General features: G+C 48.1%; 1 protein-coding gene across 4 annotated transcripts in view; it reads left to right on the top strand.

Moving 5' to 3' along the window:
• pigl (phosphatidylinositol glycan anchor biosynthesis, class L) overlaps positions 1–26,121 on the top strand; it is a 181,448-nt gene extending 155,327 nt beyond the window's left edge. For 3 of the 4 annotated variants that reach the window (XM_068010867.1, XM_068010868.1, XM_068010865.1), the window contains 3 exons: positions 14,019–14,050; positions 15,606–15,739; positions 25,647–26,121. In XM_068010867.1, the coding sequence (XP_067866968.1) occupies positions 14,019–14,050; positions 15,606–15,739; positions 25,647–25,751 (271 nt within the window). In that variant the 3' untranslated portion in view covers positions 25,752–26,121. The remainder of the gene's footprint in view (positions 1–14,018; positions 14,051–15,605; positions 15,740–25,646) is intronic. The other variant, XM_068010866.1, reaches the window with a different exon arrangement.
• Positions 26,122–26,212: the final 91 nt, after the last annotated feature.

Genomic DNA, 26,212 nt, shown 5'->3' with positions numbered 1-26,212 from the left:
GTATTGCATTGATAATAAGGGATGGGATCAGTACATTAGTAAGGGAGGATCTCAGATCAGAAATACAAAATGTGGAATCTGTTTGGGTGGAACTAAAACAGCAAGGGGCAGCAAACATTGGTAGGAGTTGTTTATAGGCCAGCAAACAGTAGTGGCGGTGTGGGGCACGGTATTAATCAGGTGATTAGAGAAGCATGTAGCATGGGTGATTTCAAACTGCATATAGACTGAATAAACCTAATGAGCACGAATGCTGTGGAGGACGAGTTTCTGGAGTGTGTTAGGGATGGTTTTCTAGAGCAGCATGTTGAGGAACTGACTAGAGAACAGTCTATTTTAGATCTAGTATTATGTAATGAGAAAGAGCTAATTAATAATCTTGTTGTAAAAGAACCTTTAGGGATAAGTGACCATAATATGATAGAATTTTACATTATGTTTGAAAGTGAGGTATTTCAATGTGAAGCCAGGGTGTTAAATTTGAACAAAGGAAATTATGAAGGTATGAGGGGCAAATTGGCTGAGGTGGATTGGGAAAATACAATAAAAGGTAAGACAGTACATAGGCAATGGATAGACTTTAGAGAAATATTACATAGTTTACAGCAACTATACATTCCTTCAAGGCACAAAAACCCCATAAGTAAAGGCAGTCAACCGTGGATCACAAAGGAAGTTAAGGATTGTATAAGATTCAAAGAAAAGACCTATAAAGTTGCCAGAAACCTAAGGATTGGGAGGATTTCAGAATACAGCAAAGGAGGACGAAGAAACTGATCATGAAAGGGAGAATAGAATATGAATGTAAGCTAGCAAAAAATATAGAAACGGACTGTAAAAGCTTCTATAGGATGTAAAAAGGAAATGTTTGACTAAGACAACTGTGGGTCCATTACAGGCAGGGTCAGGAGAATTTATAATGGGGAATAGAGAAATGGCAGAGAAGCTAAATGATTACTCTGTGTCTGTCTTCACTGAGGAAGATACAAGAAATCTCCTAGAATTAGAGATCCAAGGGATTAGGGAGAATGAGGAATTGAAGGAAATTAGTATTAGTAAGAAGGTTGTAGTGGAGTTTTTTGAGGATGTTACACGCAGAATTGATAAAAGGGGAGTCGGTGGATGTGGTATACTTGGACTTTGAGAAGGGTTTTGATAACGTCCCCCACCGGATGTTGGTTAGCAAAATTAAAGCACATGGGATAGGAGGTAATATACTGGCATGGATTAAGGATTGGTTAACAGGCAGAGAGTAGAAATAAATGTGTGGAGTTTGCAAGTTCTCCCTGTGTCTGCGTGGGTTTTCGCCGGGTACTCCGGTTTCCTCCCACCACCAAAAGACTTGCAGGTTGATAGGTAAATTGGCCATTATAAATTGCCCCTAGTATAGGTAGGTGGTAGGGGAATATAGGGACAGGTGGGGATGTGGTAGGAATATGGGATTAGTGTAGGATTAGTATAAATGGGTGGTTGATGGTCGGCACAGACTCGGGGGGCCAAAGGGCATGTTTCAGTGCTGTATCTCTAAATAAATTAATTAATTAATTAAATTAAATAAAAATGGGTCATTCTTGCGTTGGCAGGCTGTGACGAGTGGGGTACCGTAGGGATCAGTATGTGGGCCCCAGCTGTTCACAATATATATCAATGATTTGGATGTGGGGACCAAATGTAGTATTTCCAAGTTCGCAGATGACATGAAACTAGGTGGGAATGTATGTTGTGAGGAAGCAATGGGGTGCAGGTCTCTGGCACAGAGTCTGTCCCTGTTGCTCAGAAGGGAAAAGGGAAGAGGAGCAGAGCATTAGTCATTGGGGACTCCATAGTTAGGGGAACAGATAGGAGGTTCTGTGGGAACGAGAGAGACTCACGGTTGGTGTGTTGCCTCCCAGGTGCCAGGGTACGTGATGTCTCCGATCGTGTTTTTGGGATCCTTAAGGGGGAGGGGGAGCACCCCCAAGTCGTGGTCCACATAGGCACCAACGACATAGGTAGGAAGAGAGATGGGGATTTAAGGCAGAAATTCAGGGAGCTAGGGTGGAAGCTTAGAGCGAGAACAACCAGAGTTGTTATCTCTGGGTTGTTGCCTGTGCCACGTGCTAGCGAAGAGAGGAATAGGGAGAGAGAGGAGTTGAACACGTGGCTGCAGGGATGGTGTAGGAGGGAGGGTTTTGGTTTCCTGGATAATTGGGGCTCTTTCTGGGGTAGGTGGGACCTCTACAAACAGGATGGTCTTCACCTGAACCAGAGGGGTACCAATATCCTGGGGGGGAGATTTGTTAGTGCTCTTCGGGGGGGTTTAAACTAAATCAGCAGGGGAATGGGAACCTAAATTGCAGTGCCAGTGTACAGGCTGTTGAGAGTAGTGAGGTAGGGGATAAGGTTACAGGGACGCAAGAGGGCACTGGCAAGCAAGAACTTGGTTTAAAGTGTGTCTACTTCAACACCAGGAGCATCCGGAATAAGGTGGGTGAGCTTGCAGCATGGGTTGGTACCTGGGATCCTGATGTTGTGGCCATTTCGGAGACATGGGTAGAGCAGGGGCAGGAATGGATGTTGCAGGTTCCGGGATTTAGATGTTTCAGAAAGAACAGAGAAGAGGGTAAAAGAGGGGGGGGGGTGTGGCATTGTTAATCAAGGAAAGTATTACAGCGGCAGAAAGGACGTTTGAGGACTCGTCTACTGAGGTAGTATGGGCCGAGGTTAGAAACAGGAGAGGAGAGGTCACCCTGTTGGGAGTTTTCTATAGACCTCCGAATAGTTCCAGAGATGTAGAGGAAAGGATAGCGAAGATGATTCTCGACAGGAGCGAGAGTAACAGGGTAGTGGTTATGGGGGACTTTAACTTTCCAAATATTGACTGGAAATACTATAGTTCGAGTACTTTAGATGGGTCTGTTTTTGTCCAGTGTGTGCAGGAGGGTTTTCTGACACAGTATGTGGACAGGCCAACCAGGGGCGATGCCACATTGGATTTGGTACTGGGTAATGAACCCGGCCAGGTGTTCGATTTAGATGTAGGTGAGCACTTTGGCGATAGTGATCACAATTCGGTTACGTTTACCTTAGCGATGGGCAGGGACAGGTATATACCGCAGGGCAAGAATTATAGCTGGGGGAAAGGAAATTATGACGCGATTAGGCAAGATTTAGGATGTGTAGGATGGGGAAGGAAACTGCAGGGGATGGGCACAAACGAAATGTGGAGCTTATTCAAGGAGCAGCTAATGCGTGTCCTTGATAAGTATGTACCTGTCAGGCAGGGAGGAAGTTGTCGAGCAAGGGAGCCGTGGTTTACTCAAGAAGTTGAAGCGCTTGTCAAGAGGAAGAGGGCGGCTTATGTTAGGATGAGACGTGAAGGCTCAGTTAGGGCGCTTGAGAGTTACAAGCTAGCCAGGAAGGATCTAAAGGGAGGGCTAAGAAGAGCAAGGAGAGGACACGAGAAGTCATTGGCGGATAGGATCAAAGAAAACCCTAAGGCTTTCTATAGGTATATCAGGAATAAACGAATGATAAGAGTTAGAACAGGGCCAATCAAGGATAGTAGTGGGAAGTTGTGTGCGGAATCAGAGGAGATAGGGGAAGCGTTAAATGAATATTTTTCGTCAGTATTTACAGTAGAGAAAGAAAATGTTGCCGAGGAGAATACTGAGATTCAGGCTACTAGGCTAGATGGGATTGAGATTCACAAGGAGGAGGTGTTAGCAATTTTGGAAAGAGTGAAAATAGATAAGTCCCCTGGGCCAGATGGGATTTATCCTAGGATTCTCTGGGAAGCCAGGGAGGAGATTGCAGAGCCGTTGTTGTTGATCTTCAAGTCGTCATTGTCGACAGGAGTAGTGCCGGAGGACTGGAGGATAGCAAATGTTGTCCCCTTGTTCAAGAAGGGGAGTAGAGACAGCCCTGGTAATTATAGACCTGTGAGCCTTACTTCGGTTGTGGGTAAAATGTTGGAAAAGGTTATAAGAGACAGGATTTATAATCATCTTGAAAAGAATAAGTTCATTTGCGATAGTCAGCACAGTTTTGTGAAAGGTAGGTCGTGCCTCACAAACCTTATTGAGTTTTTCGAGAAGGTGACCAAACAGGTGGATGAGGGTAAAGCCGTGGATGTGGTGTATATGGATTTCAGTAAGGCGTTTGATAAGGTTCCCCACGGTAGGCTATTGCAGAAAATACGCAAGTATGGGGTTGAAGGTGATTTAGAGCTTTGGATCAGAAATTGGCTAGCTGAAAGAAGACAGAGGGTGGTGGTTGATGGCAAATGTTCATCCTGGAGTTTAATTACTAGTGGTGTACCGCAAGGTTCTGTTTTGGGGCCACTGCTGTTTGTCATTTTTATAAACGACCTGGATGAGGGTGTAGAAGGGTGGGTTAGTAAATTTGCGGATGACACGAAGGTCGGTGGAGTTGTGGATAGTGTCGAAGGGTGTTGTAGGGTACAGAGGGACATAGATAGGCTGCAGAGCTGGGCTGAGAGATGGCAAATGGAGTTTAATGCGGAGAAGTGTGAGGTGATTCACTTTGGAAGGAGTAACAGCAATGCAGAGTACTGGGCTAATGGGAAGATTCTTGGTAGTGTAGATGAGCAGAGAGATCTTGGTATCCAGGTACATAAATCCCTGAAAGTTGCTACCCAGGTTAATAGGGCTGTTAAGAAGGCATATGGTGTGTTAGCCTTTATTAGTAGGGGGATCGAGTTTCAGAGCCACGGGGTCATGATGCAGCTGTACAAAACTCTGGTGAGGCCGCACCTGGAGTATTGCGTGCAGTTCTGGTCACCGCATTATAGGAAGGATGTCGAAGCTTTGGAAAGGGTGCAGAGGAGATTTACTAGGATGTTGCCTGGTATGGAAGGAAGGTCTTACGAGGAAAGGCTGAGGGACTTGGGGTTGTTTTCGTTAGAGAGAAGGAGGAGGAGAGGTGACTTAATAGAGACATACAAGATAATCAGAGGGTTAGATAGGGTGGATAGTGAGAGTCTTTTTCCTCGGATGAGGATGGCAAACACGAGGGGACATAGCTTTAAGTTGAGGGGTGAAAGATATAGGACAGATGTCAGAGGTAGTTTCTTTACGCAGAGAGTAGTAGGGGCGTCGAACGCCCTGCCTGCAACAGTAGTAGACTCGCCAACTTTAAGGGCATTTAAGTGGTCATTGGATAGACATATGGATGAAATTGGAATAGTGTAGGTCAGATGATCGGCGCAACATCGAGGGCCGAAGGGCCTGTACTGCGCTGTAATATTCTAATTCTAATTCTAAAAAGATGCAAAGCACTTCAAGGGGATTTGGACAGACGTAGTGAGTGGGCAAGAATGTGGCAGATGGAATAAATCTCCAGGTCCGGACGATTTGTGTCCCAGGATGCTGTGGGCGGCGAGGGTAGAGATTGCAGGGGCTCTGACCCTAATTTTTAATTCCTCTCTGGCCACGGGGGAGGTGCCAGAGGACTGGAGAACAGCTAATGTGGTCCCACTATTTAAGAAAGGTTGTAGAGATAAGCCAGGGAACTACAGACCAGTAAGTCTCACGTCAGTGGTAGGGAAACTATTGGAGAAAATTCTGAAAGAGAGAATCCATCTCCACTTGGAGAGGCAAAATTTGATTAGGGATAGTCAGCATGGCTTTGTCAGAGGGAGGTCATGCCTAACAAATTTGATTGAATTTTTTGAGCATGTGACCAGGTGTGTAGATGAGGGTTTATGTAGTTGATGTAGTTTACATGGATTTCAGCAAAGCCTTTGACAAGGTCCCACATGGGAGACTTATCAAGAAAGCAAATGCACATGGGATCGAAGGTAACTTGATAAGGTGGATTCCACATTGGCTTAGCTGTAGGAGACAGAGAGTGATGACAGACGGCTGTTTTAGTGACTGGAAGCCAGTGTCCAGTGGCGTACCACAGGGATCTGTGCTGGGTCCCCTATTTGTCATTTATATAAACGACATAGATGACTATGTGGGGGGTAGGATCAGTAAGTTTGCGGATGACACAAAGATTGGCTAAGTGGTTAACAGTGAGGTGGAGTGTCTTAGGTTACAGGAAGATATAGACGGGATGGTCAAATGGGCAGAAAAGTGGCAGATGGAATTTAACGCTGAAAGGAGTAATGTGACACGGAAGTATTCAATGAATGGCCTGACACTGGGAAGTTCCGAGGAACAAAGGGACCTTGGCGTGTTTGTCCATAGATCTCTGAAAGCAGAAGGGCAGGTTAATAGGGTGGTGAAAAAGGCAGATGGGACACTTGCCTTTATCAATCGAGGCATAGATTACAAAAGCAGGGAGGTCATGTTGGAGTTGTACAGAAATTTGGTAAGGCAACAGCTGGAGTACTGTGTGCAGTTCTGGTCGCCACATTATAGGAAGGATGTGATTGCATTGGAGGGGGTGCAGAGGCGGTTCACCAGGATGTTGCCTGGGATGGAACATTTAAGCTATGAAGAGAGGTTGGATCGGCTTGGGTTGTTTTTGCTGGAGCAGAGAAGACTGAGGGGTGACCTGATCGAGGTGTACAAGATTATGAGGGGCATGGACAGGGTGGATAGGGAGCAGGTGTTCCCCTTAGTTGAAGAGTCAGTTACGAGGGGTCACAAGTTTAAGGTGAGGGGCGGGGGATTTGAGGAAGAACATTTTTACCCAGAGGGTGGTGACGGTCTGAAATGCCCTGCCTGGGAGGGTGGTAGAGGCGGGTTGCCTCACATCCTTTAAAAAGTACCTGGATGAGCACTTGGCACATCATAACATTCAAGGCTCTGGGCCAAGTGCTGGCAAATGGGATTAGGTAGACAGGTCAGGTGTCTTTAATGCATCGGTGCAGACTCGATGGGCCGAAGGGCCTCTTCTGCACTATTATTCTGTGATTCTGTGGAAAAATGTGAGGTTTTCCACTTTGGTAGGAGGAACAGATGTACGGAGTATTTCTTAACTGGTAGGAGATTAGAGAGTGTAGATGTACAAAGGGACCTGGGTGTCCTTGCAAATAAATCACTGAAAGCTAACATGCAGGTGCAGCAAGCAATTAAGAAGTCTAATGGTGTGTTAGTCTTTATTGCAAGAGGATTTGAGTACAGGAGTAGTGAAGTCTTGCTTCAATTGTATAGAACCTTGGTTAGACTGTTCTTGGAGTACTGTGTGCAGTTTTGGTCCCCTTACCTTGGGAAGGATATTATTGCCATAGAAGGAGTGCAATGTAGGTTCACCAGACTTGTTCCCGGGATGGCGGGACTGTCCTATGAGGAGAGATTGGGGAAACTGGGTCAGTATTCTCTAGTTTCAAACAATGAGAGGTGATCTCATTGAAACCTACAAAATACTTAAAGGGATGGACAGGGTAGATGCAGCTAAGATGTTTCCCCTACCATTTTGTGCCGGTGGTCGATGGGATGCCGATCAAGCGGGTTGCTTTGTCTTGGATGTTGTCAAGCTTCTTAAAGATCATAAGATCATAAGAAATAGGAGCAGGAGTAGACCATTCACCCCCTTGAGCCTGCTTCGCCATTCAATAAGATCATGGCTGATCTGATTGTGGCCTTAAGTCTGCTTTCCTGCCTGCCCCATAACCCTTGACTCACTTGTAGATCAAAAATCTGTCTAACACAGTCTTAAATATATTCAATGACCCAGCTTTCACTGCTCTCTGGGGAAAAAGAGTCCTCTGAGAGAAAAAATTCCTCTTCATCTCCATCTTAAATGGGAGACCTTTTATTTTTAAACTGTGCTGTCTAGTTCTGTATTCCCACCATGTGGAGAAACATCCTCTCAGCATCCACCCTGTCAAGCCCCCTCAGAATCTTATGTTTCAATAAGATCACCTCTCATTCTTCTAAACTCCAAACCTGCTCAACCTTTCCTCCTAAGACAACCCCTTTATCCCAGGAATCACCTGGTGAACCTCCTCTGAACTGCTTCCAATGCAAGTATATCCCTCCTTAAGTAAGGAGACCAAAACTGTACGCAGTACTCTAGGTGCAGTCTCACCAATGCCCTTTACAGTTGTAGCAAGACTTCCCTACTTTTATACTCCATCCCCCTTGCAATAAAGGCCAACATTCCATTTGCCTTCCTAATTACTTTCTGTACCTGCATACTAACTTTTTGTAATTTGTGTACAAGGACAGCCAGATCGCTCTGTACCACAGGATTCTGCAGTCTCTCTCCATTTAACTAATATTCTGCTTTTCTATTCTTCCCACCAAAGTGGACAATCTCACATTTTCGTACATTATACACCATCTGCCCCTTATTTTTGTCCACTCACTTAACCTATCTATGTCCCTTTGCAGACTCTTTGAGTCCTCCTCACAACTTGCTTTCCTACCTATCTTTGTATCACCAGCAAATGTAGCTACAATACACATGGTCCCTTCATTCAAGTCATTAATATAGATTGTAAATAGTTGAGGCCCCAGCATTGATCCCTGTGGCACTCCACTAGTTACAGTTTGCCAACTTGAAATGCCCCATTTATCCTGATTCTCTGTTTCTTGTTAGTTAGCTAATCCTCTATCCATGCTAATATATTACCTCCAACACCTTGAACTGTTGTCTTGTGTAGTAATCTTTTATGTGGCACCTTATTGAATGCCTTTTGGAAATCCAAATACACTACATCTACTGGTTCCCCTTTGTCCACCCTGCTGTTACATCCTCAAAGAACTCTAATAAATTTGTCAAACATGATTTCCCTTTTATAAAACCATGTTGACTCTGCCTGATTGTTTTATGATTTTCTAAATGTCCTGCTACTACTTTCTTAATAATGGATTCTAGCATTTTCCCAATGACAGATGTTAGACTAACGGGCCTATAGTTTCCTGCTTTGTCTCCCTCCTTTCTTGAAGAGAGGTGCTGCATTTCCAGTTTACTGATCCACTGGGACCTTTCCAGAATCTAGGGAATTTTGGAAGATTACAACCAATGCATCCACTATCTGCAGCCACTTCTTTTAAGACCCTAGAATGCAGGCCATCAGGTCCAGGGGACCTGTCAGCCTTTAGTTCCATTAGTTTTCCTAGTACTTTTTCCTTAATGGTAGTGATTAGGAACATACAGGCAAGTGGAGGTTATTCTATCACACTCCTGACTTGTGCCTTGTAGATAGTGGACAGGCTTTGGGGAGTCAGGAAGTGAGTTACTCACCACAGAATTCCCAGCCTCTGACCTGCTGTTGTAGCCACAGTATTTATATGGCTGGTCCGGTGAAGTTTCTGGTTCACAGTAACCCCCAGGATATTGATGGTGCGGAATTCAGCAATGGTAATGCCATTGAATGTCAAGGGGAGATGGTTAGATTCTTTCTTGTTGGAGATGGTCATTGCCTGGTACTTGCCACTTATCAGCCCAAGCCTGAATGTTGTCCAGGTCTTGCTACATGTGGGCACAGACTGCTTTAGTATCTGAGCTCTCACAAATGGTACCTGAACACTGTGTAATCATCAGCGGGCATCCCGACTTCTGACTTTATGATGATGGAGCTGAGATAATTGGCCTACAACAACCACAACCATCTTTATTATGCTAGGTATGACTCCAACCAACGGAGAGCTTTCCCACTTGTTTCCATCGACTTCAATCTTGCTAGTGCTGCTTGATGCCACACTTGATCAAATGCTACCATGATGTCAAGGGCAGTTAATCTCACTTCACCTCTAGAATTCAGCTCTTGTTTTTCCAAGTTTGGACCATGGCGGTAATGAGGTCTGGAGCTGAGTGGCCTTGGCAGAACCCAAACTGAGCATTGGTGAGCAGGTTGTTGCTGAGTGTCACTTGATAGCATTGTCGTCGACTCCTTCTATCACTTTGCTGATGATTGAGCGTAGACTGATGGGTTGGTAATTGGCTGGTTTGCATTTGTCCTGCTGTTTGTGGGCAGGACATAACTGGGCAATTTTCCACATTGTCGGGTAGATGCCAGTGTTGTAGCTGTAATCGAACAGCTTGGCTAAGGGCGCAACTAATTCTGGAGCACAAGTTTTCAGTGCTACAGCCGGGATGTTGTTAGGGCCCATTGCCTTTGTTATATCCAGTGTCTTCAGCCATTTCTTCATATCATGTGGAGTGAATCGAATTGTCTGAAGACTGGCATCTATGATGGTAGGGACCTCGGAGGAGGCTGAGATGGATGATCCACTCAGCATTTATGTTGAAGATGGTTGCAAATGCTTCAGCCTTGTCTTTTTCATTGACATGCTGGGCTGCCCCAGCTTGAGGATGGAGCTGTTTTTGGAGCCTCCTCCTCCAGTTAGTTGTTTAGTTGTCCACCACTGTTCACAATAGGATGTGGCAGTCATGTGTTGGTTGTGGGATCGCTTAGCTCTGTCTATAGCATTCATTTTCCATTTTTTTAGCATGCCTGTGGTCCTGATTTGTAGTTTCACCAGGTCATAGAGTCTTTTACGGTACAGGAGGCCGCCATTTGGCCCATCGCGTCCATGCTGGCCCTCCATGGAGCAATCCTCATTGGCGCCTCATTTTTAGATATGCCTGCTGCTGCTGCTCCTGGCATGCTGTCCTACACTGCCATTGAACCAGGGCTTGGTGGTAATGGTAGAGTGATGGATATGCCATGCCATGAAGTTACAGATTGTGGTTGAGTATAATTCTTTTGCTGTTGATGGCTCACAGCACTTCATGGATGCCCAGTTTTGAGCTGCTGGATCTGTTCTGAATCTATCCCATTTAGACACAATGGTTGTGCCATAGGACACAATGGAGGGTGTCCTCACTGTGAAGATGGGCCTTTGTCTCCAGAGGAATTGTGCGGTGATCACTCCTACCAGTACTGTCATGGGCAGATACAATTGCGATAGGTGGATTAGTGAGGATGAAATCAAATAGGTTTTTGCCATTTTCTGTGCCTCAGTCGATGCCGGGTGATCTGTCCAGTTTTATTCTTCTTCAACTTTTCTGTAACTATTTGATACAACTGCGTGGCTTGCTAGGCCATTTCAGAGGGCAGTTAAGAGTCAACCACATTGCTGTGGGTCACATGTAGGCCAGACCAGGTAAGGACGGCAGATTTCCTCCCCTGAAGGTTATTAGTGAACCAGATGGGTTTTTACAACAATCCAATAGTTTCATGATCATTATTAATGAGACTAACATTTTATTCCAGAATCATTACCGCCGTGGGATGTGAACTCATGAGCATTAGTCCGGGCCTCTGGATTACTAGCTCAGTAATGTTACCACTATGCTACCTTTACATGTTTTCTTTACATTTCCCATTCAGCCATAGGGCCTGGTTGTCACAGCTCCCTGAACCTTTAACCATGTGATATTTCTGTCAACAAATCTGTGGCAGTGTCTCTGCCAGAAAATCGTTATCAGATCGAGAATGTTCTGAATTGCTCACCCTATACATGCAAATTGTGGTTTCTGTCTTTGTGCACTGCAGCAAACATGAATTTTGATACATAGATCAAAGGTCACATGGTCCTTCATTTTACAGTCTTTAAGTTGACTCGGAGAGTTTTGTGTTTAGGAACAAATTATTTTGCAGGCCATAAATGTCAGTGATTTGTGTGTGATGATTATATTCAAGACTTTTTAAAAATTCGTTATTGGGATGCGCTGCCTGAAAGGGCGGTGGAAGCAGATTCAACAGTAACTTTCAAAAGGGAATTGGATAAATACTTGAAGGGGAAAAATTACGCTGTTGGGAAGAACAGGGGAAGTGGAACTAATTGGCTAGCTGAACCAAAGGACCGGCACAGTCACAATGGGCTGAACGGCCTCTTGTGCTGTAAGATTCTGTGGTTGCATCCAGTCCTTCAGCCCTCTTGCACTGTTGATGAGACACACACAGTCTGTGTTCTGTGTTCTATTATTACTGATGAAAGGTCATCAACCTGAAATGTTAACTCTGTTTCTCTCTCTAGAGATGCTGCCTGACCTGCTAAAGATTTCCAGCATTTTCTTTTTCTCTTGCCAATTATTTCAGATTGGCCTAACAGGCAATCTATTTATCCTCTAAAGATTTTGTATGCACTTGAAAACTGGAGTTACACTCCCTCAAAATCTCTTACTTTCAAAAGGAAATAACCCAATTTCTTTATTGTGAATTATCGCATGCTACAGGAGAAACAGAAAAGAGTAAAGGCTAGTTAATTGCCCACTTTTAGTTGTGACTAATCCTTAAGTGCAAAACAACAACAAATTGTATTTATATAGCGGCTTTAACATAGTAAAATGTCCCAAGGCGCTTCATGGGAGCATTATCAAACAAAATTTGATATCGAACCACATAAAGAGATACATGTGCAGATGACCAAAAGTTTGGTCAAAGAGTTAGGTTTTAAGGAGCGTCTTAAAGCAGGAGAGAGAGGTAGAGAAATGGAGGAGTTTAGGGCCCAGGTAGCTGAAGGCAGAGCTGCCACTGATGGATCGATTAAAATAGGGGTTGTGCAAGAGGTCAGTACAGATATCTTTAGAGGGTTGTAGGGCTGCAGGAGGTTACAAAGATAGGGAGGGGCAAGTCCATGGAGGCATTTGAAAACAAGGATGATGATTTTAAAATCAAGGCATTACTCAACCAGGAGCCAATGTAGGTCAGCAAGCAACAGGGGGATGATGGGTGAACGGGACATGTTGAGAATTAGGATACAGGGAGCAGAGTTTTGGATGAGCATAAGTTTATGGAGGGTGGAAGATGGGAGACTGGCCAGGAGAGCATTGGAATAGTCAAGTCCAGATGTAGAGGGCATAAATGAGGGTTTCAGGAACATCTGAACTGAGACGGGATGGAGTCGGGCATTATTATGGAGGTGGAATTAGGTGACCTTGGTGAGGGGAGATAGGAGAGAAATTAGAGAAAGATGCGATTTCAGGGATAGGACGGGGGGAACTTTAGAGGAAGTTTGACCTGGTGGGTTAGGGGAAGGAAGGGAAGCGGTAGAGGTAGATGATAGGATGGTCTTGATCTTAGTGACAAAGAAGTCCATGAGCTCCTTGCACATTTTGGAAGTGAGGGTGGTGAAGGCAGGAGGGAGAGGAGTTTAAGAAGATCGTTTACAGTAGAGAAAAGAAGCCGGAGGGCTTATCTTTGCATTCTAGGATGTTGGAATAGTGAACAGTTTTGGCAGAGGAAAGCAAGACCCAACAATGCGTCATGTGGTCCAGCCAGATCTGGCGATGAATGCTGGCCAGTTGTCCGCCATATACATTGAAGTATGCGTCTCTTGGACTTAAAGGAACAGTAATGAGGGCTGTACCGGGGCAATGGCTAGGTTGAGAGAGTAATGGTTTTAATGGGGACTATGGCATCAAAGGCGGAAGTGAGGGTGCAGTTGAACAGATCAGTAGCTGCAGAAATATTGGGGTGAATGGAGGGCCAAAGGATGGACAGTTTGGATTTTGAAAGTGCGGTTGTAATGAGTTGGGCGAGAGTTTAATCCAAGGGCAGACACAAGGAAGTACAGTTGAGATGGGGAAAGGGAATGTGGTGATACAACAATGTGATCAAAGATGACCTTATCTGTGATTGACAAGATCACAGATGGCATGGTCAAGGGTTGTCTGTGAATATGGGTAAGGGCATTTACATGGAGGGAGACGTAAAGGGAGGATAGGAGGGCAGTGGTCTCCAAGAGAGAGTATGATGAGTTTGAGGGTTGAGAGGTTTGCAATTACATCATAACAATTGACAGCAAAATTGCATGAACATAGGAATATGAGGAGGCTATTCAGCCTCTCGAGTCTGTTCCGCCTTTCAATCAAATCATGGCTGATCTGTACCTCAAGCCCATTTACCCGCCTTTTGCTCCATATTCCTTGATACTCTTATCCAACAGTCTTGAAAGTTTCAATTGAGCCCTGCATTCACAAGTTTTTGGGGAGCAAGTTCCAGATTTCCACTGCTCTTTCTGTCAGGCAAGTGTTGCTGTATCTAAAAGCGTATGGGGAACGGGACTAAATGGACACCTGTTTAAGAGCTAGCACAGGTGTGATGGATTGAATGGTCTCCTCCTGAACTGTAAAATTTTGATTTCAATGTCTCTGTTGTATGTTCACAGGAAGCTTTACTCAGAGAAGAAATTGCCCAACGGTGAGAGAAATATTTGTCTTGTACATCCATTGAAGTGGGACTTTAATGAAACACTGGCAGTCAACCTTATTCAGTCTGTCTCCTAATTATTGTACAGTTGCCATTGCCTCAGTGAGTAATCGGTGACCTACAATCTTCCCGAGAGCTCACTGCCAAATTATTTTTACTTCATTTTTAAAATGTTTGTGCAACATTAGAATATTCCCAGGCCAAAGCAGTAATTCCTGAGAGGGCAACCTCTGAAGCGATGGCAGGAATGTGGCCATTTATTCTGATACTAGCTACAAAACTCATACTATATCGGCACTGCTGGATTCTAGGTCAGTATGGTCACTCATAAATATAAACCGCAGGCGATTAGACTGGAGCAGTTCATTTGTGTATCGATTTGCTCCCTGCCCAAAAGGTTTCAAGTTTCAATATTTTACTGATTGTTGCATTGTTATCAGGCAATCAATCCTGTGGTCCTAACCCTAGACCCTGAACTATGCTGCTCCTAAACGCCATTCATAGGAACATAGGATCAGGAGTAGGCCATTCAGCCCATCACGCCTGCTCCGCCATTCAATATGATCATGGCTGATCATCCACTTCAATGCCTTTCCCACACTATCCCCATATCCCTTTATGTCACTGGTATTTAGAAATCTGTCAATCTCTGCTTTAAACATACTCAATGACTGAGCTTCCACACCCTCTGAGGTAGAGAATTCCAAAGATTCACAACCCTCTTAAGTAAAGAAATTTCTCCTCATCTCTGTCCTAAATGGCTTCCCCCTTATTTTGAAATTGTGACCCCTGGTTCTAGACTCCCCAACCAGGGGAAACATCTTAGCTGCATCTACTCTGTCTATCTCTTTAAGTATTTTGTAGGTTTCAATGACATCATCTCTCATTCTTCGAAACTCTACAGAATACAGGCCCAGTTTCCCCAATCTCTCTTCATAGGACAGTCCCGCAATCCCGGGAACAAGTCTGGTGAACCTTCGTCGCACTCCCTCTATGGCAATAATATCCTTCCAAAGGTAAGGGGACCAAAACTGCACACAGTACTCCAGGTGCAGGCTAACCAAGGTTCTACCTGCTATGCTTTTGGAGTTTTAAACTAAAGCTGAAGTCAGATGAGAATTGTCCTGGAAAGTTTTTGTTGTTAGGCTTTTCCAGTCTAATTTGTTGCTGATAACTACATAACCCATAATACCATATCAATCAGAATGAAACAAGGCTCTCTACCATACTGCCTTAGATATATCCAAAACTTTTGAATGTGATTTATTTACAGAGTTGTACTTTTGGTGGGAAGGAGCTTTTTTGCCTGCTTCCCCGAAGGCTCAGACTGGTTCAATATCGCACTGGAACTCAGGTGTGCTCCAAAACTGAGCAACATGGTGGGCATCAGCAGGGACTGAACAATGTGCAGACAGCTGTCCTAACTGGAAATGGAGCCCAGTATGTGGAAACTGTCACCATGGAGACAAGGGCCACAAATGTGAAGAGCAATCCCTCCGCCCAGCTGTACTCACCATTCATTTGAATTGTTTCTGCTCCTTTCCAGGGTGCCAAGCTCTTGTACTCCAATCCACCAACATTCTCCGGAGGTATATCTCCATCCTGGACCTGCCACTCAGTTGGCTGAGGCCCCACCACGTGATGTATATATTACACAGTTGGGAATATCAACAGGCCAAGGTAAATGCAAGCAACAACGTGCACCATTTTATGACCAGGTTCCTGATGGGTTTTGCCTGATTGCACCTTTCCAAAAAATAAACAAGTCCTAAATATTAGGTACCAGGTACAGGAACTGGGTTCAAACAATACCTGAACTCTGACAGCAGAACTGAATCTCTAACTGCCAGCGCTATTGACATACCAAGTGTCTGTCTCTCTCTCTTTCGAATTGCACCCCCACACGCAGTGGGAATTTCTATGAATGCTGGGTGTGCATGAACCCACAGGAAGCCTGAGAGATTCATATTCCCAGTTTTGCACTGATTAGGTTATAACCCCACAAAGGTTTTCTGGAGCCATTAAAAATGATGTGGTCTACACACAAACCGAATAGCAGAGTTTGGAAAAACAGTGTTACTTTACACACCACTGGTTTAAATCCAGTGTAGCCGATTAGACAGAAGTCCGTGGCAGTAAATTAGACTTGGCCTGGGAGTGTTTGATGAGATATTGCAGCCTGTAGAGGGAGCTTTATTCTGTATCTAACCGCACTTTTTTTTTTGAAGGAAGCCTTTATACTCCAGACCTCTTTTATATATTACTTGTCGAGGGGGCCCCTTTATATACATTTCAACCTCGCACACTCCATATATACATGGAACACGGACTCGTCCAGGCCGCAGAAATTACAGACGGCCTGGGAGTCCGTGAACCTGCTTAAAAGTCTATTGCACGAGACTGCCCCATGTAGCACCCTCCACCCCAGGTCCCCGATGTAAAGGGGGAGGACTCCCGCGCAGAGAGACCTCCACCGGGGTTTCCCCTCGCCGCCAGATGGCAACACGGACCGCCAGGGCGTGTCCGGCCGGCTGACGAGGGCGAGGAAGTGGAGAGTGTGCAGGAGCAGCCCATACAGGAAACCCCTCTGCACCGTGTGGGATGGCATGGGGGCATTTCTGAGAGGCAGCTCAGGTTGTGCGGGACCGGCTCCTGAGGAGAGTTTCGGGGCCTGGGACCCTGGGAGCGGGAGTCAGCTCGGCCAGAAATGTTCTGCATTCCCAAGCCATCTTGTCACCCGCAGTGAGGAGTGTCCCGGAGGCTTTGGCTACTTCTCTGCTCGTCGGTCCGTCCCCGGAGCCGGCCGCCCGGACAGGCGAGGCGCTCTCCTCCGTCGGTGGGGTAGCGCCCTGACTGGAGGTGACCATTTTCCAGACTCTGAATAGATCCCGGTAAAAGACAGGCAACTCCCTCAGAGAGGCGCGGCTAACGTTCTCCGCCGGGAGCTGCGTGTCGCCTTGAAGGCAGTGCCCCGGCGGATAAAATGCGTTGCCAGCACACACCATCTGGGAGGATGCTCGACGTACAGGTATCTCTGCAGGGTCTGAAGGTGGAGAGTCATAGCCTGGGTGCGGACGCACACCAGCGACTGGCCGACCTCTTCAATCGGGAGACTCAGGACCGCAACAGAGACCCAGTGTTTCCTCTTGCCCCAGAAAAAATCAACGAGCTTCTTCTGGATCATTGTGGCAAATGCAGGGGGTGGGGCCAAAGTGACCAACCAGTACCACAGCATCGAGGCACCAGCGCTCAGCTCCTGTAGGAAAGCACTCGGAGCAGTCCTGTCCAGCGCCCCAGCCGAATGGTGACTTTCGCCTCCAGCTCCTGCCAGTTTGCCGGCCAAGCTTCCTCAGCGGAGCTAAGGTGAACTCCCAGATAGGTGTCAACTCCTCTGGTAGGGAGTCCACCCGCCACTGACCCACCAGGAGTCTGGAACATTTCTCCTAATTGATCCTCGTGGAGGACGCGGCAGAAAAGGTCTGCTGGTAGTCGCGCATCCTCCGCAAGTCAACAGGATCTGTGACATTGAAACATAGGAAATAGCAGCAGGAGTAGGCCATTCAGCCCTTCGAGCCTGCTCTGTCATTCATTATAATCATGGCTGATCATCCAACTCAGTAGTCTGTTCCGGCTTTCGCCCCATACCCTTTGATCCCTTTACACCCAAGAGCTATATTTAACTCCTTGAAAACATACAATGTTTTGGCCTCAACTGCTTTCTGTGGTAGTGAATTCCACAGGCTCACCACTCTCTGGGTGAAGAAATTTCTCCTCATCTCAGTCTTGAAAGGTTCACCCCGTGTCCTTAGACTATGACCGCGAGGAGCACGTCATCAGCGTAAGCCAAGAGGATGACCCACATGGCTGGCCCGCGCAGAGCCAAACCTGTCAACCTCCTGCGAAGCAGGCACAGCAACGGCTCCACGCAGATGGTATACAATTGGCCGGACAGGGGACATCCCTGACGCACTCCTCTCCCAAAGCAAAGGGGCGCTGTCAAGGACCCGTTAACTTTGACCAGACTGTCTGTGACGGCGTATAAAAGTCGGACCCGGGCCACAAAATGTGGTCCGAGTCTGAAAGCACGCAGAGTCCCAAAAAGGTATTCGTGATCCACGCTGTCGAACGCCTTCTCCTGATCAAGGGAAAGGCGACTGACTGACCAGTCCTCTGGGAAAGATGGATCAGGTCCCGGACCAGGTAGATGTTGTCCTGGATGGACCGGCCCAGGCCTGTGCAGGACTGGTCAGGTTGGATCTTGTGGGCTAGCACGGAGCCCAGGCAGGTAGACATAGCCCGGGCAAAGATCTTGTAATCCGTGCTGAGGAAGGAGACTGGACGCCAGTTTTTAAGCAGGCAGAGATGGCCCCTCTTCGGCAGCAGGACGATGACTGCCCTGCGCCACGAGAGGTGCATCTCCCCGGTCGCCAGACTTTCCCCCAGGACCCGCGCGTAATCATCCCTCAGGACGTCCCAGAAAGCCCTGAGTAACTCCATGGTCAGCCCATCCTGCCCCGGGGATTAGCCCTCGAGCTGGTGGAGGGCGCCGGTCAACTCCACCAATGTGAGCGGAGCCTCCAATCTGTCGACGCACTCCCGGCTGACCTTCGGCAGGTCCTCCTACCAAACTCTGCGCACGTCCTCGCTGGACGGATCCGGAGAGAACGTCGCACTGTACTAAGTACGGACCAGGAGGCCCATTCCCTCTTGATCCATGATGGAGGATCCGTCGTCGGCCAGCAGCTCGATGAGCTGCTTACGGACCCCCCGCCATTTTTCCAGCGAGTAGAAGAAGGGTGAGGCACGGTTCAAATCTTCCAGGATCTGGATCCGCGACCTCACGTACGTGCCTCGGGACCCTATGAGCTGCAGGACCCTCATCACGCCCTTCTCTTTGTACACCTGCCACAGGGCCATGTCCGCGACGGCATGACCAAGGCAGGACTCCAAGTCGAGCACCTCTCTTTCTAGGCGCCAATCTCGGCTTCCCGTCTCTTGGTCGACCCCTTCGTGTACTCCTGACAGAAGACATGGATGTGAGTCTTGCCCACATCCCACCATAGCCTCAAGGAGGGGAAGCCCCCCTGCTTCCTTCTCCAGTCGGCCCAGAATCGACGGAACGAGTCCCAGAATTGCTCGTCTTCCAGCAGCCGGTTATTAAAGTGCCGGTACGCGGACCCCACCCGCGTGCGGAGCGGAGTGAACTCCGCCCACACCAGGTGATGGTCCGAGCACGGCACCAGCCGCATGGAAGCCGCTGAGAGGCGGGAGACGTACGCCTGTGAAAAGTAGAGGCGGTCGATTTGGGACCCTCCTGCGCCAGACCTCCACGTGAAGGCGCTGGAGTCGGGATGGAGATTCCGCCAGACGTCCACCAAGTTGAGGGAGCTGATCAGTTACCTCAACTTCTCCAACGACGCTTGGCCACGCTGGGGACCGGAGCGATCCCCCATCTCGATGGTACAGTTAAAATCCCCACTGAGGATGATGCACTCGCCACTATCGATGGAGCTCAAGAGAACGGACACTTCTTCAAAGAAGCGCGCTTGCAACGCACCGTGCTTGGGCGCGTACACGTTCACAAAGTGGAGCGGCACGCTCCAGGAAAATGGCCCGTCACGGAGCTCCTTGACCTCCAAGATCTCTGGCTGAAATGTCGGGGTTAACAAGATAGCCACCCCACTGGAAATAGGGGTGAGGTGACTCAGGTAGACCCCACCCTGCCACTACAGGAGCCAGGTGGCTTTGTCTCCCGGAACGGTGGGTTTCCTGCAGAAAGCTCACCGCATATCTCCCTTCCTTGAGGACTGAGAGATTGTGAAATCTGCAGCGAGACCCCCTGCTGCCGTTGATGTTGAGGCTGGCTATTGTTATCTTCGTGTTAAACAACTAACTGGAGGAGGTGGCTCCTCCACAAATATCCCCATCCTCAATGATGGGGGAGCCCAGCACATCAGTGCGAAAGATAAGGCTGAAGCATTTGCAACAATCTTCAGCCAGAAGTGCCGAGTTGATGATCCATCTCGGCCTCCTCCTGAAGTCCCCAGCATCACAGATGCCAGACTTCAGCCAATTCGATTCACTCCATGCGATATCAAGAAACGACTGAAGGCACTGGATACTGCAAAGGCTATGGGTCCTGACAATATTCCGGCCATAGTACTGAAGACCTGTGCTCCAGAACTTGCCGCGCCCCTAGCCAAGCTATTCCAGTACAGCTACAACACTGGCATCTACCCTGCAATGTGGAAAATTGCCCAGGTATGTCCTGTACACAAAAAGCAGGCCAAGTGGCAAATGTTCATCCTGGAGTTTAGTTACTAGTGGTGTACCGCAAGGATCTGTTTTGGGGCCACTGCTGTTTGTCATTTTTATAAATGACCTGGAAGAGGGTGTAGAAGGGTGGGTTAGTAAATTTGCGGATGACACGAAGGTCGGTGGAGTTGTGGATAGTGCCGAAGGATGTTGTAGGGTACAGAGGGACATAGATAGGCTGCAGAGCTGGGCTGAGAGATGGCAAATGGAGTTTAATGCGGAAAAGTGTGAGGTGATTCACTTTGGAAGGAGTAACAGGAATGCAGAGTCCTGGACTAATGGGAAGATTCTTGGTAGTGTAGATGAACAGAGAGATCTTGGTGTCCAGGTACATAAATCCCTGAAAGTTGCTACCCAGGTTAATAGGGCTGTTAAGAAGGCATATGGTGTGTTAGCTTTTATTAGTAGGGGAATCGAGTTTTGGAGCCACGAGGTCATGCTGCAGCTGTACAAAACTCTGGTGAGACCGCACCTGGAGTATTGCGTGCAGTTCTGGTCACCGCATTATAGGAAGGATGTGGAAGCTTTGGAAAGGGTGCAGAGGAGATTTACTAGGATGTTGCCTGGTATGGAGGGAAGGTCTTACGAGGAAAGGCTGAGGGACTTGAGGTTGTTTTCGTTGGAGAGAAGGAGGAGGAGAGGTGACTTAATAGAGACATATAAGATAATCAGAGGGTTAGATAGGGTGGATAGTGTGAGAGTCTTTTTCCTCGGATGGTGATGGCAAACACGAGGGGACATAGCTTTAAGTTGAGGGGTGATAGATTTAGGACAGATGTCAGAGGTAGTTTCTTTACTCGGAGAGTAGTAGGGGCGTGGAACGCCCTGCCTGCAACAGTAGTAGACTCGCCAACTTTAAGGGCATTTAAGTGGTCATTGGATAGACATATGGATGAAAATGGAATAGTGTAGGTCAGATGGTTTCACAGGTCGGCGCAACATCGAGGGCCGAAGGGCCTGTACTGCGCTGTAATGTTCTAATTCTAATTCTAAAAAAAAAGTCCAACCCGGCCAATTACCGCCCCATCAGCCTACTCTTAATCATCAGTGAAGTGATGGAAGATATCATCGACAGTGCTATCAAGCGGCACTTGCTTAGCAATAACCTGCTCAGTGACGCTCAGTTTGGGTTCCGTCAGGGCCACTCAGCTCCTGACCTCATGACAGCCTTGGTTCAAACATGGACAAAAGAGCTGACCTCAAGAGGTGAGGTGAGAGTGACTGCCCTTGACATCAAGGCAACATTTGACCGAGTATGGCATCAAGGAGCCCTAGCAAAACTGAGGTCAATGGGAATCAGGGACTCCGCTAGCTGAAGCCATACCTCGCGCAAAGGAAGATGGTTGTGATAGTTGGAGGTCAATCATCTGAGCTCCAGGACATCACTGCAGGAGTTCCTCAGGGTAGTGTCCTAGGTCCAACCATCTTCAGCTGCTTCATCAATGACCTTCCTTCAATCATAAGGTCAGAAGTGGGGATGTTCGCTGATGATTGCACAATGTTCAGCACCATTCTTGACTCCTCAGATACTGAAGCAGTCCGTGTAGAAATGCAGCAAGACCTGAACAATATCCAGGCTTGGGCTGATAAGTGGCAAGTAACATTCATGCCACACAAGTTCCAGGCAATGACCATCGCCAACAAGAGAGAATCTAACCATCTCCCCATGACATTCAACAGCATTACCATCGCTGAATCCCCCAATATCAACATTCTAGGGGCTACCATTGACCAGAAACTGAACTGGAGTAGCCATATAAAATCCGTGGCTACAAGAGCAGGTCAGAGGCTAGGAATCCTGCGGCGAGTAACTCACCTCCTGCCTCCCCAAAGCCTGTCCACCATCTACAAGGCACAAGTCAGGAGTGTGATGGAATACTCTCCACTTGCCTGATGGGTGCAGCTCCAACAACACTCAAGATGCTCGACACCATTCAGGACAAAGCAGCCCAATTGATTGGCACCCCATCTACAAACATTCACCCCCTCCACCACCGACGCACAGTGGCAGCAGTGTGTACCATCTACAAGATGCACTGCAGCAATGCACCAAGACTCCTTAGACAGCACCTTCCAAACCCGCAACCTCTACCACCTAGAAGGACAAGGGCAGCAAATGCATGGGAACATCATCACCTCCAATTTCCCCTCCAAGTCACACACCATCCTGACCTGGACCGATATCGTCGTTCCTTCACTGTCACTGGGTCAAAATCCTGGAACTCCCTTCCTAACAGCACTGTGGGTGTACCGACCCCAAAAATAGACTTCTGCGGTTCAAGAAGGCAGCTCACCACCACCTTCTCAAGGGCAATTAGGGATGGGCAATAAATGCTGGCCTGGCCATCGACGTCCACATCCCATGAATGAATAAAATAAAAGGTACTCAAAAACCGTCACCAACACCTCACTGTGAGGAGGGAGCAGAAGTGCACCTGGCCTTCCACTCCCCCAACAACCCATTGAGGAAGGCGTTAAACTTGTGCCTGTCAACCCGTTTCACGTCCCTGTCCTTCCCCGCTTTCTTGAGGGCGGCACGGACGGACTGGATGATCAGCGCCAGATTCAACCAACGGCTGTGGGCCAGCTGAAGTTTATTGCGACAACCCCTGCATGCCGCGAGGAAATCCCGGAGTTCCGCTGTGGGGATGAGAGGAGACTCGGTGGGAGGCATGAGGGACTCCACCACCTCACTGGCGATGGAATAAAGATCGTCCTCCGTGCCTCACACCGAGTCCCCATCCTCCTCCGGATCGTCACCACCAGTGGCCGACACACCCACCACACCCTGTGGGGCGGACGTCCCGGCCGTGCCAGCTGGTCCCGCCTCCGTCACGATCCCACCCTCAGGATCGATGGCGCAGGAGTCCTCTCTGAGTTCTAAAATGGAACTGGAGCCTGTGGGCACCAGCGGTTCAGGACCCCCCTCCACCTCCATCCCCAGGCCAATGAGCTGTCCAGGGGAGATGGAAGTGCCCAACTCTGGAAATCCAGCTGGAGCTGGGACCAGAGGCTGAGAGAGGAGGCCATCTCCTGCCCCGCCAGCGCCCACAGACCCAGCAGACGGGGCATCAGTTTCAACTAGGACCAGATCAGGTTTGTCCTGGTCAAGAGTGGATTTTGGCTGGGAGGGCCGACCCTTTGGGGGTCTCGCCCTCCCTTACACTCAGGGCATCCGACCCAGTGGCAGAAAGGCAGGCGTCCCCAGGCTCCTCCACCACAAGCATGGCTCCACTTGCTCCTTCAGGAGAGGCTGCATGTACAGGGGCCTCCCCTTCCCCTCCATTCTGAGAGCTAGGGAGCTCCTGCCCAGGCTTTGCAGCTTTGATGGTGGTGGTGGCAGGGGGAACCTGGGAACCCGAACCAGGAGACAGCTCTCCCCCAACAGATGGGCCCTGCACCTCAGGGCCCTTTGTTACCGCTGTGGAGGAGTGCCTTCTCCTCTTTTTCCCACTAAGGCACAGAGGATCAGAGGCCTCTGCCTCCACACCCACCTTTTTTTTTAGTTACCCAAGCCTGAGCCTAGCCCTGGGGCAGCTGCGTTCCCTGGAGCGGACCTTAGGCTGAGCTCAGGCTCGGGTTGTGCCATGGTATCCAGCGGACGTGCCTCTCGGTTTTTATTTTTCCTCCGTGCCTTCCTTCCACTCGGACAGGCACTCCCCTCCCTGCCTGAGACCATGAAAACCACAGCCTCCGGAACCAACTGATCGATGCCTGTGGGATGTGTGGGAGGAGGTGCAGTAGCGCCATCCTGTGCCGCCAAGGTGGAGTTGGCGGCCGGGAGGTTGGGGCAGTTTTTACGAACACGCCCCACCCCCTTGCAGACATAGCACCGCGCCCCATCCAAGGTCCAGAAGATGCGGTAGGCTGTCGCCTGGAATTCCACGCTGAAGTGGCCCTCCAAGACCTCCTCCCACGCCAGCTGCATGGCAGCGGAAGGAGTAGACATGTCGGAGGCTGTGCTCCCAAAGACCAAGCGGGACCGGGGTGATCCCCGACCTCACCTCCCCCAGTTGTTGCAGGTGGGGTGGGGGGGGGGAGGAGCTTATCAGGAATGAAGGGCGGGGCGTTTGACAACATTATCCACTGCGCAGTGGCCCCCAAAGGGTCCACTGGCAGGAAAGTCCCACTCACTGTGAGCCCCGTACTTAGGGCGAGGGACACCGCCCACTCGGTCTTCAGGAAGAACACAGCCTTCCCGTACATCTTTGAGGCAGCCACAGTGGCCGAGGGGCCGACAGCCTCGGCCATTGCCTTAACACAAGCCTCAATAGTCATGGTAGGGTGGGTGTAACGCTTCACCCCATGCTTTGATGTTAAGATTTTAAATGGTGACAGGGCCACAGGAGTGGCTGCTGCAGCTGCTGCAGCATAGGAGGGCCCCGCCACCGGAGAGGACTGAGAAGCCATGGGGTAGAAAAGTTTTACGCGCTGTGTGTTGAGAGCAAAGAAGTAAATACAATAATAAATCGAAAATGCAAATATTTAAGGGATTATAGCAAAGGGGAAGAGGCTGTGGGAGAGGAAGGCCAGAAGGAATCAGTCTTTGTTGGTATTTACAAAAAAGAAATCTTTGAGCTAGTCTTCCAATTGGGAATGTGGGGTGATGTCTTCACCTGGGTCAGCTGTAAGCTGCCCAGGCACACGCCTCTTTCGATCTTGAGATAAAAAGTCTCTTCACCTGGGCAGCTCCAGCTGTCCCAGGCTCGGTAGTTGGGGTGGGAAGGGAGCTCCCTATCCAAAGGTGTTAAACACGGGAGTTCCCTATTGAACAATGCAGCCCCACCCAAGGTCTTCAGGTCTCTTCTTCCCCAACTCCCAACAATCAATGAAAAAGACTTCAATGTGAAACAAACTCACAGAAGAGCTTCCAGTTCTTTACCTTCCTTTGTTGTGAATGTGGAAAAACCTTTGTTTCAATCTCAGTCTCTCCCTCTTGCAGCAGTCACACAGCTTCCAGCCTCTGCACACAGCAACAGTCAACTGAACCTTGTTAACCACTCAGCACCTCCAATTAGGCAACAGCCAACCCCGTGCTGTACCTGTCCTGGGAGTGTTTGATGTGACAGTGTAGCGAGAGCTTTACTCTGTTTCTAACCCCGTGCTGTACCTGAGAAGCGTTGGGAGCACCATCAATACAAGGACAAGGCTCACACACTATGATAGTGCTGGTTAGGGAATCCCAGCAGTGGTTGATGCTGACGTTGTGGCTATTCTGATTGCTGTGATCTCCTCTCAGTGTAGATTAATAGTTGTTTTTTTCTTTTTGCAGAAAGCCATGTACTGTCACCAGAGCCAGCTGCTATGGTTCCGTCACCTCTACCTCTACATTTCCCGTTACATGTTTATAAACACTTTCCATTTAATGTCACAGTGAACATGTGATGACAATTCCGTTTCTGTTGTGTACCATCAGGCTCCTGGAGATCAGTTTTATAGGATGCTGCTGCCTGGAAATCTTATTCAAGACTGGTTTAATGTATTAACAAACCTTTCATAGAATTACATTGAAATGTGATGGCAACTAAAATCATGGCAAGAGTTTCAGCTGTTGGGGTCCTACGATTATGTTCTCACTTTTTTTGGATAATTGATCTGATTTCTTTGTAGCTGAATAATTATCTGTCCTGTGGTGAACTGAATGGAAACTAAATTCAGCTAATAGCGGCCAGATGCTGCTAAAGACTTTTAATATGGGAGGTTTGATTCGGAGCCCTGATGGAACTAAATAAACTACATGGATTATATTGATTGATAGGCATCAATTTGTTTTTGAGATATGTCTTCTCAACTTTTTTAACATGACTAATCTGCTCCCTAAGTCTGGATAGGGTGAGT

The sequence above is a fragment of the Heterodontus francisci genome, chromosome 30 (genome assembly GCF_036365525.1).
Source record: "Heterodontus francisci isolate sHetFra1 chromosome 30, sHetFra1.hap1, whole genome shotgun sequence".
NCBI classification, from domain to species: domain Eukaryota; kingdom Metazoa; phylum Chordata; class Chondrichthyes; order Heterodontiformes; family Heterodontidae; genus Heterodontus; species Heterodontus francisci.
Note: the sequence above shows the minus strand (reverse complement) of the source record. Positions and strands in the feature narration are given on the sequence as shown.